The sequence below is a fragment of the Vulpes vulpes genome, chromosome 15 (assembly GCF_048418805.1).
Source record: "Vulpes vulpes isolate BD-2025 chromosome 15, VulVul3, whole genome shotgun sequence".
In the NCBI taxonomy this organism is placed as follows: Eukaryota; Metazoa; Chordata; class Mammalia; order Carnivora; family Canidae; genus Vulpes; species Vulpes vulpes.
The window spans coordinates 93427764-93439952 of NC_132794.1; the positions used below are offsets into that span (position 1 = coordinate 93427764).

General features: G+C 50.9%; 1 protein-coding gene across 7 annotated transcripts in view; it reads right to left on the reverse strand.

Moving 5' to 3' along the window:
* SH3PXD2A (SH3 and PX domains 2A) overlaps positions 1-12189 on the reverse strand; it is a 230006-nt gene that overhangs the window by 103889 nt on the left and 113928 nt on the right. For all 7 annotated transcript variants that reach the window (XM_072739898.1, XM_072739897.1, XM_025993170.2 and 4 more), the window contains one exon: positions 4793-4869. In XM_072739898.1, the coding sequence (XP_072595999.1) occupies positions 4793-4869 (77 nt within the window). The remainder of the gene's footprint in view (positions 1-4792; positions 4870-12189) is intronic.

The window sequence follows — 12189 nt, forward strand, 5'->3', positions numbered from 1 at the left end:
TGGCTTTCCAAGTGCAGTGGCATGGGAGGGGGCCCCAGGCATCTCAGACCTTCTTTGAAATGACCTCAGACCTTCTTTGAAATGACCCCCCTCCACGAAGCCTGTCACTCTGCATTAGGTCTGCCAAGGACAAAAAAGTTTTACATTTGGCAAAACAACTGCGGGCATCCTGCTCTTTCCACGGGATCAAACATTTTCCTCATTTTAGGAACATCATTTTGATTTCTAATCAATGGAAATCTTCAGGGTAAAAGCCTAGCAGCTTAGGGTCTGGTGGAGGCGTGGCACAGGGAGCCGGAGTTCCACCCATCTGGTTGTCCACTCTCTGCCCCATCCCCACCCTTGATTTGCCTCTGGCCGGCCTGGGCTGTTCTTCTCAGATCCCTATATCTAGGAAGCTGGGGGTTCAGGGAACTTCTATAAATCAGTATTTCAAACAAAAGAGTTCTCTTTTTGAAGGAGGTAGCTGCAAATCCTTTTGAAATGGAAATAGTGTCTCATTCGTAGCAGCAAGTTAAGCCAATTCACAAGGGATCCTAGTACATTGGAGCTTTTGGAACATGTCACCCTCCTGGGAGGTGTCCTCTGCTTATGTGTGATCTTTGCATCTTGTCAGCAGGTACTGGCTAGACACCCACATGAGGCCAGGCTTCCTGCTTGTTACTGAAGACACAAAGATAACAGATGTAGCCCTCAAGGAGCTCCTGGTGTGAGAAGATGGACACACAGCAACAATCCTATGGGAGACAGGTGTGCTGCACAGAGGCATGCAGTTTTCTGGGGAGCAGAACACCAAGTGTGGTCAGCTTTCCCTGGGGAGTCAGGGGGCTTCTAGGAGAGGCATTGTGGGAGCTGAATGCATCCCCAGGAAAAGGACAAGCAAGCATAGGCCAAGGGACTCTGGCTAGTTGGGAACAGCTGTACTTCTGTTGACTGGACTGTAGGGCGTGCAGGAGAGGCAGGTGCCGAGGCCTGAGGAGCACTGGGAATGAGCCCACAGAGGGCCCAGGCCCAGCCAAGCCCCTCAGAGGTTCTTGTGGGCAATCGGCTCTTCTGAGGGTCTTTAAGGAGGAAAAGGACACCATCAGCTTTATCTCAGGCTAGAAATCCTTTTCATGGGTCTATGTGGACTAATGGAGATGGAGAGATCCTACCAGTTGGGTTCCCCCAGAGAACCAGCCCACTTGGGAGGCATGAATGGATCAGTCTTCGCACTCTGCCTCAGTTTCCCCATCAGCAACACCCCTGGCCCAGGCCAGCCCTTCAAATTCAGGCCACAAGAACAGTTAATCTCCCTGTATCCAGGCCTGAGTATAACAGGAGGCCGCGGTGCTTCTTCAAGGAGTGTGTTTCGGTTGGGACATGAACCTTTCTCCTTATTACAGTGATAGCCAATGATGGACCACGCGTGGTGGGAGATGCCTAGAACCACTACCCCAAAACAGTGTCAGTTTTCGATTCTGGGAAGTGGGGATAAAAATGAAGGAGTCTGAGAGATGTGGAGGGATGGGAGTAGGGGGAGATCCTTACCTCTTCAGGGATGACCCCCCTTCCCCAGTCTGACTACAACCAGCCCCTCCTCCCTCCCACAAAGAAAGCCATTGATCCTGAAAAGCAAGTCTATCTCAGAGAGCAGAATAATAGAAGCAAACTCAGCTTTTTTGGGGGGAAAAAGAAAAAGATTCTAGTTGCATCCACCAGGAAATGGAGACTTGTGTAAACGTCATTACCCATGGCAAAGGGTGAGTTGATCATTTTCACTCTCTCTCACTGCCCCCCACCCCACCCTGCCCCGGAATATTTATTTTATCCCATAGACAAACACTGCAAACATGTATTTCACATACGGGAACAGGGTAAATGGAGTCACTTACAAAACTGTTGGTCCGAGCCCCTAAAGTATAGCTCACGCTTGTTAGTGAGATGAAAGTCTTTGACTTTTTGAGGCCACAGAACCATTAAATATTAACCGCATAACCATGTTGCCCATTAAATTAATTTATGGAGTTAAAGAAATGCCTTTGGAACCCCTCTTGATAGACACCCAGCCCTCAAGTGCCACATAAAACAATCACCCGGCTGGTGCTCAGTAAATTTTCCGTGACGCTCCTCCAATCTGCTCCATATATGTTTAAAATTAACACTGAGATTTGGGCTGTGAAACCTCCTTTGGGCAGAGGGACTGGCTGGCCAGCGAGGGAAGGGAGCCCGAAGTCTGGGGAGGTCTACTGCACGGTCAGACTTTCCACGTCTGAGTCCTGGCAGAGCTGCTGGCTGCTGTGTGCAGAGCCAGCTTCACAATTTTGGGTACATCTGAATCCCTAGCAAATCGCAGGCTGGGAGTCCACATTGTCTAGCAGTCCAAGCAAGATGTTGGCCAGCCAAGCAGAGCTGCATATGCAGGGTACTGGAAATAAAAATCCCAGAGGTTCTCAGCAGTGTGTTCAAAGACAGACACGGACCAGGGAAGGGCTGGCTATGGAGCAGACTGCACCTGGCACTGACTATGGAATTCACTGAGGGGCCCTGAGATGTTGAGTGAAGCTTTGATCCTGAGTGGCCACAGATTGGACAACTGGGAGGCAGAGCTGTGAAGTGCAATTCGGGGTGGCGGGGGGCCCAAGGGTTGTTTCTGGCTTATCCCTAATGACTGTTCCAAGGTCATTCCAAGGTCTCAGACAATCAGACAACAGATCCTAGTGTTCTAGCTCAGCAGAACTAAAGGTCACTTCTGCACTGACCTGCCCCCCTGCCATTCTCAGAGTAAATTACAGCCTGTGAGACGGCTGGCTACTCGCTGAACCCCTGACATTGCTCCTTGTTGCCTGGCTCTGAGCAGCTCTTGTCTTTGCTAATCAGGTTAGGAGACCCTGCCTCTTGTGGACCCCGCTCACCCGAATGGCGCCCCTGGCCACCAGCAGCACCATCAGGGCCCCAGAGCCCCCCTGAATCTCATCCTGATTCAGGGGTCCTGTTCAAAGCCTGATCCCAGGAGATAAGATGTTATCAGTTTCCTCCTCCTACGGATGCACACACCGACTGCAGATGCCTTGGGATCCACCAGCTCCGGGAGGCAGGAGGCGGGAGGCGAGCTTGTGAGCCATAAATCCCCAGCTGGGTGAGGCCTCCCCTGCCCTATGCCCCCTCCTCCATTGGCTGTGCCCATTTATTTAATTTCTTGGGAAAGGAATGAAGAGAAACAAAAGCTCAGGCGGCAGCCATCAATTGGCCTCCAAATGGCAAATGCCCTTTAAAGAGAAAGATGAATATTGATCTAAAGAAGAGCTTCTCATGTAGGGGAATTAATCAATCAGGAATTCTTTTTAGGTTAAGGCAGAAAATGTGACCAAGTATAACTAGCAAGTCACAAAATTGCAACTTGGGTTAATGGAGACTAAATGGGGAGCGCTAGAGTGCTCGGCTGGCTTCCTATGGGCTTGGGAACACCAGTTAGTACATTTAGCAACTTGATTCTTATTGAAACATTGTTATTGCTAAACTCAGTGTTTCTGAATCATAAAGTATTAGTGCATAAAGGAACCCTGTACCAACAACGCCATGGAAGGACCGAGTATTTCAGAAGTGACAAACACTATGACACACACTCTTGGGCTCAGCCCCCTTCATGAGCCCTGCAAGGGAGTGGTCTTTACCCTGTTTTACAGATTAAGGATGCTGGGGCTCAGGGAGGTTGAGAGCTTGCCCAGAGGTACAGAGCTAGTGAGGAGCAATGGGATTTGATCCCAGCTCTTTCCACTCAAATACCAACACTTGCAACCAAAGACAATCCAGCACTTGCCTATCCTCAAGAGTCTTGAGTCAGACTCCACGGTGGGTTTTATTTAACTAAGAAGTCCCATTGCCATGAAAGCCAGTGGTAACATTAAACTATTTACGCCTAGCAGTAATAATAATCAAAAGCTGGCATCCACTGAATGCCTCCTCTGGCCCAGATGCTGTGCTGGTGCCTGGCCTCTGTAAGTTCCTTCTATCTCCACGACTACCTTCTGTGGAGCTACTATTTTCCATTACACAGATGTGGAAACTGAGGCTTCGGGAAGTGAGGGTTTTGAACCGAGGCAGCCCAGCCATCCAGAGGCCATGTGCCACAGCCACTGACATGGGAGCCTGTCATTTTCACTGCAGGGTTCTGGGCTCTAGTCAAAGTGGAAAGACAAATGGGCTCTGCTTCATGACATTGCTGTCAGTATCCCATCTCTTCTTTGGTATTGGCTGTTTTCATGCACCTGTGCACACGCGCCCGTGTGCATGCGTGTAAGTGTGAGCACTTGCATGGATAAAGATATGTACATAAACGTCTGTAACCATCAGGACTTCTGTGGATAAACAAATATACATTTCAGAGGTTTCAGATGCTACTGAACTCAGAATTGATTCCAACAATGTCCCAAAAGGAATTTAAACAAACAGCTCTCCTGTGTCCAGCAAAATGTCACCTACAGAATATCCCATCCACAGGAGACCTTAACCCAGCTCCCAAGTTGCTGAAAGGGATTTCAAATAGCGTTTTGTAAACACTAACATGTCCCAAAAGAGGGAAAGTCTCAGCTGTGATCCCAAGACCCTTGTGCCCCAGAGGGGGGCGCAGTCACGAGTGACCCCTCCCTGAGGGACACTCCTACCCATCGCTCTGAATAGGAAATGCCAGGCGTCAGGATGCACCTCGTAGACTGCAGCAGACGGTTTTCACTGCCGGCCCTCCTTCACAGACAGACAGACAGACTCCCTGGCAGATGGACAGCCCCTCCCCCTCCTCCAGACACACCCTTACCCGGCAGTACTCGTCGATGGGCTTCAGCCTCTTCACAGCTACATCCCGGATGTGGCTTCTCCGGAAGAGGATTTTGCCTGGAAGAGAGATGCTTGTGAGCTGAGTGATTCTGCAGAAAGCTGCCATGGGACCTGGGCCTCCTACCCTCTCATTCCCCTCTCCCTCAGCTTCTCAGGGATTTAGTTGGCCACCAAGTGCCACCATCTCTCCCCACTGTGAAGAAAACAAGAAAGGAGCAGTCACCTCTGCCAGGGGGCAGGAGGCGCCCGAGGCTGAAGGTCCAGGATCTCTGGGGCACAGGAGAGGCCCCAGAGGCTGCCATCTTGGCCAGATCACCTTGTATGGGTCTAATGGCAGGATCGATGCCCTGACGTGGGCGCGGCTCCCAAGTGACCTCACAAATAATACAAAGGATGGCCCAACCCACACGCTGCGTTTTGTTTTCAGGCCCTTCCCTCCTTGAGAAATCGGCATTCGCTCCTGCCAGCCAGGCAGGAATTCCTATTCTTAGTTTTAGGTGGGTGGCGATTTCCAGGGCGGGCACAGGCCAACGCCAAGGGAGCATGGCTGCCCCAGCCTGACTTTTCTCTAGCCTCTCTGCACACACAGCCTCCAGCAATGCAGGCCGCCATGCAGATGGGCTGGTGCACCCCTCTGCAGGTGTGGGTGAGGCTTAAAGGAATTGCCAGCCCCTCAAACCTTCCCAGCGGGCTCTTTTCAGCTAGCTGAGTTTGATTTTAACAACTAGATCAATGCATAGTCCTTTTCAGCCCATTCCGTTTAGACTCTGCACTCCTTGGTCTGACTTTCAAGTCCTAACACAGCTGACATTTCTGTGCCTCATGGTCATCGATGTCTAAGTCAATGTCCCTTTTTTGGAAGGCCTTCCTTGATTGGCCATACTGGGAGTAATCTCCGTCTTTCTAGAACATCCACACACTTTGTCCATTCCTAAGGCATGTGCCCCATTCTGCTGTGTGTTACAGATATTTGACAGCTTCCTTCCATCAGGGGGCTGACGCATCTTAGAACGCACATAGCTTGACAAGTGAAGTGCTCACCCTATAGCTGTAATAGGCATCTGCTGTCCAAGTCTGCCTGATTTCCCTCTGCAGAGTCTTCTTCCTCCATCCCCAATCCTTGTGGTTCAAAGGGGCTAATCATACTCCCTGGCAACAAAAGTAGGCACGTGACCCAGTCCAGCCAACCAGAGTCACAGTAATTGGCTCAGAGATGGGCACGTGATCTGGGCCAATGAGGGTTAGCCCTGAGACTTCTACTGGAGCCTTTTCTCTCTCAGAGTTGCTAAGCTGGCAGGATGAAAGCCTGAAACTTCTTAAGTGGTCATCTTTATCATTGCCTGAGAAGGAAACCTACTGAAAGGATCAGTGCCTGGAATAAAGTAGGTACTCCATAAATGCTTCCTGAATGGTTGAAAAGCAGAGCAAAGACATGATGAAGGGCAGATTCTTTTGACATCATTTGAGCAGCTGGATATAGATGTTCTGAACCCAAGGTCTACCTGATACTTTTTTCACATGTATAAATAATCAACTATTTTATTTAAACTAGTTGGAAATGGATTTTTATCACTTGCTTTAAAGGAGATCTAATGAAGATAATTGCCATTGTGTGTGAACAAATATGTAGACTGTATGTCAATTCACTTGAGCTTCTTCTATGGAGGCTCTAGGGAGGTACTAAGCATTGTCTTGGTTTAGGTTGTTTCCCAGAAGCAGAGATGAGGTGTGTAAGTGGTTTATTTGGGAGCTGTTCTTGGAAGACTCCAGAGGGGGGAGTGGAAAGGAAGGCAGGGAAGGGAAGGAAGTATTACCAAGCTAGTTAATCACTATGAGGAACCACAGCTCAGGTCCACTGGGGAAATCCAGAGGACAAAATGGACAATCGCTCAGCAGTATGCTGGCTGAGGGCGAGGAGCATTTATCGCCAGCTCCCAGCTTGTGAACATCTGAGAGCATCACATCCCTGGTACTTCCAGCTGCGTATGTTCCCGAGGCTAGAACAAAGCCCCCAGTTGTTCCCATGAGCAGCCTTTGGAGACAGAGGTGAAGCATAGGGGACCTGGGAGGGGGCAGTGGTGCTGAAAGCAGCTGCTATAGCCTGAGCTCCCTGTCACCTCGGGTACTGGTCACCAGCCCTCCCCTGGTCACACCGCAGAGCAGCTAACTTGTCCTGTCCTGTGCGTGACTTGCTTTCCATCCTGCCTGCCATCTCCCCACATCAGGTGGGACCAGCTCCTTCCTCCCCTTGCAGCACAAGGCTTTGCAGACAGCAGGTGCCCCCTCGGTACTTGCTGCCCATTCGCTCTCCGCTCCCGGACTGTCCCTCAAGCTGGCTTTCCTCCCCTCCTCTCTGAAGCCAGGCAGATGGGCCATCTCCCCGACAGAGGCACGATACTCTGCAGAGTGGACAACGTCATCAAGATAAATCATCTCTGCCACGTGTGTTCCTTTTGAAAGGAGATAAAACATGATTTATCAGGACACTGGAGATGGCCCCTTTTCCTTGGGGAAGATGTCACAGATTTGGTATTCCTGGCCTCTTCACCTCCTACCCTTTTTTGGTTGCCTGTCACCTCGCTGCCAGCACGCGGCGAGTGCAAACGCGTACAGCCATGGGGATGGCGTGTCAGATAAGCTCACAGCAGGAGGAGACCCGCTCTTGGGACTGACAAAATGATAGGCAGCCCTGGGTGGCCTTCCTGAGCCCTCTGCCTCAGCCTCATCCAGCAAGAGCTGGAGTCTGCTCTGGCCCAGGGATGCCCGTGGCCATGAGCTATCGCACAGAACCTGGAGCCCTCGTCTGAGCAGCGCAGGAAACTGAAGGAGAGACCACAGCAGGGCCCCAGGCCCACGGACCTGGCTCTGCCATGCATTCCCCTTGAAAGGAGATGAAACATGACTTATCCATTCTCCAAAAATAGCACTCCTGCCCTCTCTAGTTGTGCCAAGGGACAAACAGGAAAAGAGGCAGATGGGAGATAAACTGCCTCCCTCTCCAGCACCCCTATCTCAAGGCTGGCCCAGCCTCTGAGTCTTGTGTCCCCAAGATGTGGGTATAGACACCTAGATCACATAAGACCTGATCCCGTTACAGGCACAACCAGCAGAAAATAAATAGTAAAGGGACAATCAAAACCTCCATAAGGTTCTGAAGGCGGGGAGAAGGGAGGGATGGGGTTGGCTGAGGTGGGGAGATGGGCGGGAGGGCTCCTCACCCACACCTGTCTGGCACCTGCACCTTGCCCCTTGTGCCCTCCCCCACCCCCTGCAAGTGAGGCCACCCTGCCTCTGCGCTGGACACCTTCTACCCCCTCCACTGGGCTCGGGCGGCTGCTGCTCAGGTGCAAAGTCAGAGGTACAAGCCGTTGCCCAGCTGATTTTTTTGCAATCCCAATAGGGCTTCTCTCCTTGCCACTGAAACCCTGACAGGAGCAACATTTTCTTTTCTTGGGGCTTTGGCACAGGCAGTGGAGGGTAGGAAGGGGAAGGAGGGAGGGAAGATCTGGAAAGGATTCTACAGTCTTGACTTCTCTGTGAGGAATCCAAACCGCACTCGCAAAGCCAAACCAGTGACCGTATTAAAAGGGAGAGAGAAAAAGAGGAGGAGGAGGAGGAAAATCCCCATTAAGGAAGCCGAGACCACAGGGCATTAAAGGCCTCTTGTGCATGTAATTCAGCCCGTTCAGAGCTCCTGCCAGAGTCTTCAAAGCCATGCAGATGCTGCCCCAGAAATACGATAAGCATCATAAAGAAGATTACACACGGGGCATGAAACAGACCTCAGGACATAACTCATTCCTGAAAGTGGAGAAGAAAGCTGTCGGGCCTGACAGGGCCCAAGCACATAAGTGTAGGTCCCTCTTGCTGCTGTTCTGGGTTGGGCTCAGTTGTGGGGACCAGCAGAAGGAGCAGGGACCTCAGCAGAAGTCCTGGGTTCAAGTCCTGCCGGGGCCACAGGTTATCTGGGGGACCCTGAAGCACGTTCCTCCTCCACTGTGGCCTCTGCATTCTAATCTGGAGATGGAAGGGCAGGGTCTCCATGGCTGTTCACCCCAGAGGTCTTAAAATGTATACAGTGAGGGCAGTGGGATTGAGAGGAGCAGAGGAGGAGTGAGACAACCAGTAATAGTAGCCAAGGAGCAAGACAAGCAGTAATAGTAGCCAAGGCTTACTATGTGCTGGGCACATGCTAAGAGCTAAGAGGTTTCCTTTGGATTCTCTTGCTTAATCCTCACGACTTTGAAGCAAGTTTTTTTTTTTTTCTTAAATATTTTATTTATTTATTTGACAGAGGGAGAAAGAGAGCATGCACAAGCAGGGAGAGTGGCAGAGGGAGAAGGAGAAGCAGGCTCCCCACACAGGGCTCACCAGGACCCCAAGATCAATGACTCAAGCCGAAGGCAGACACTCAACCACATGAGCCACTCAGACGCCTCAAAGCCAGTACTTTTATTCTCCCTACTTTGCACAGGATGTGGTTACTCAGAGGGGACTGGTCCAAAGTCACACAGCTATTAAGTGGTTAGTTAATATTTCAAGCTGGAATTTTGGAGCTCACATAGTAAGGGGGAGAAAAAGGCAACAAATCCAGAGTTCTTTGGGGTCCTATCAAGTAAGGCCTTGATGAGAACCATGGTGAGGACTTAGGATTTTATTCTGTGTGTGATGGGAGCATTATTAATATCTCCATGCTAGGTGCTATGTTGTGGTCTGGAGAACGGATGCCTTGGGGGCTGGCTGAGAACTGTGTAAGCAATAACCATGGACAGTGGGATATGCCATGGTACACCATATACAAGTGGTGCTCCTGAGGCCTCTGCCTATAAGATACAAGTGAATCGGTGGATGGAGCAACAAAGTGGGAAGGAGACAGGACCCAGCATCTAGTGAACTTTGGAAAGAAAAGAGCTCCCTAAAACAGCAAACCTCCCTGTCCTGCCTGTCCCCTACCCCTGCTCTGGTTGGGCAGGGGTCAGCCACAAGTCAGTGGGCACTGCCTGGCAGAGGTCAATCTTTGTCCGAACCCCCAGAGTGGCCTGACCTTCTCACCAAGAGTGTCCACTCGGCCCAGACATGCAAATGGGGCCTTGACTCAGGAAGATCCCCATGCTTAGGTGGCAGAGGTATTTCTTCTTCCTGCCCAAGATACCAGGCACATCATGTGGCATCTCAGTGGTACCTGATGGGTCTTAGTAATTGGCATTTGCTTCTAGAGAATGAATTGTTTCAAGAAGATGAGAGATGAGGACATGGCTCTTTCTCATTGATACAGAGAAGTGGATAAAAAAGGCAGAAACTTCTGAAAGCAGTTAAACCTCTGGGCCAGCCACAGCTTCCAGGGTCCTCCTTATGAAATATATCCATGGGGGGTCCTCAAGCAGGAGCCAAGGGAAGAGTAGAAACACCAGACACAGCACCACTAGTCAGGGAGTCCCCCACCCCAGTGTGAAGAGTCCGCAGCAATTTCTACAAACCTGGTACACATTTTTACCGATGGGCAAACACAAATTGCACGGGGGGGGGGGGGGGGGGGGGGGCGGTGGTGGTGGTTATAAGAGGGCACTGGCTAATAGGAAAGGACTAGCCTTGGGGCCTCTTGTGGTCTGCTGAAGCTGACCTATTCTTGGGAGCCTCTCCCCTTGAAGTCTGCTGTACGCATGCGTGCATGTATACTTCCTCGAATAATCTCCCTTCCCTTGCTTTTTCTGCCATCTGGAGTGCCATCCATCCATCATCACTCTCTTGATGCTCCAGGTGCCAAGGACACCACAGAGGACAAGACAGATGGGGCCCTGCTCTCAAGGAGTTTACATTTGAACTGGGGAGGGGATATGCATGGAAGGGATACAGTATACAATTTTCATATCTAGTAAGTAGTTTGGTTACGCCTATGTGTCTCTCTCTACCTCTAAAAGAGAATAAAACAGGATAATGGGAAGGGGCGTGACTGAGATGGGGGTGGTGGTGAGAATTCAGCTAGCAGTCAGGGAAGTTTGGTGGAGAATCTGAGGGGGGTGGTGGTGGGGGGGAGCCAGTTATGCAAAGCTCTGGGGCACGAATGCTCAGCCAGAGGCAACCAACAGCGATACTCAAAGACAGAAAAGAAGCCATGTAGCAGTCTTGAAAGCCATCAAAAGGAGTTTGGTTTTCTTTAAAGCACTTGGGCCTCCTTCCCCATCCCAAGGCCTCTTCCATGAAACCTTCCTTGATTGCCTGCATCGCCCTCCTTTGCTGGCCTCCAGGACCCTCTGGCAGTCGTCCCACTCTCATCCATCTCCTGCTGTCCCAGAGAATTTGTCAGGGAGCCATAATCCCAGGGCCCCCTTTTACCTTCCTAGAGCCCTCCCAACCGCCACGATGTCTAGGCCTCCCAGGGCACAGATGCTCTCAACCCTCTCCCTTCAGTACAGCCCAGAGACCCTGGAGTGTCACAGGGGATTGGCCTAAGAAAAAGGGGAGGCCACAGCAGGGCCTCGATGCCCCCAGACACCATGGTGCAGAGACCTTGTCTTCCACGGGCAACACCCCTCCCCATCTAGTTGGATCTGAAGACAAAAAGGGAAGGGAGTGCATTACTCTCCCAGGGCAGCTATAACAAATTGTCACGAAGTTACTAGCTTAAAACAACAGGAATTTGTTCTCTCCAATTCTGAGACCAGAAGTCTGAAAGCATCGGCAAGGCTGTGCTCCCTCTGTAGGCTTTAGGGCACATCCATCCTTGACTCTTTTTTTTTTTTTTTAAATATTTTATTTATTTATTCATGAGAAACACAGAAAGAGAGGCAGAGACACAGGCAGAGGGAGGAGGCTCCTTGCAGGGAGCCCGATGTGGGACTCGATCCCAGGACCCTGGGATCACGACCTGAGCTGAAGGCAGATGCTCAACCACTGAGCCACCCAGACGTCCCTCATCCTTGACTCTTGCAGCTTTTGGTGGCCCTCTGCCTTTCTCCTACAAGGACACCTGTTTTTAGGTTCATGCCCATCCTAAATTCAGGATGATCTCATCTCCAGATCCTTAATTACATTCACAAAGACTCTTTTTCCATGAGGTCAAATGCACAGGTTCGGGAATTAGGATGTGGACATATCTTTTTTGGGGGGGTCACTATTCAACCCACTACATGGGGTCCTGGGAGCGTCCATAGCACTGGCCTGACACGTGAGTCTTATATCCGTAAATGGACTGCAGTTGTCCTGAGGGCAGGGATGACTTTCTATACTCCCTTTTGTCCCCGGCAATCCCTGGCCCAGAGCTGGGTGCACTGAATGTGGGTGCTGCCTGATGCCCTCAGGAGGGTCCGAGGATGGTCTGGAGAGTGCATCAAGGGTATGTAGAGCCCAACAGGGGACAGGCAAGCTGTGTGGATCAGA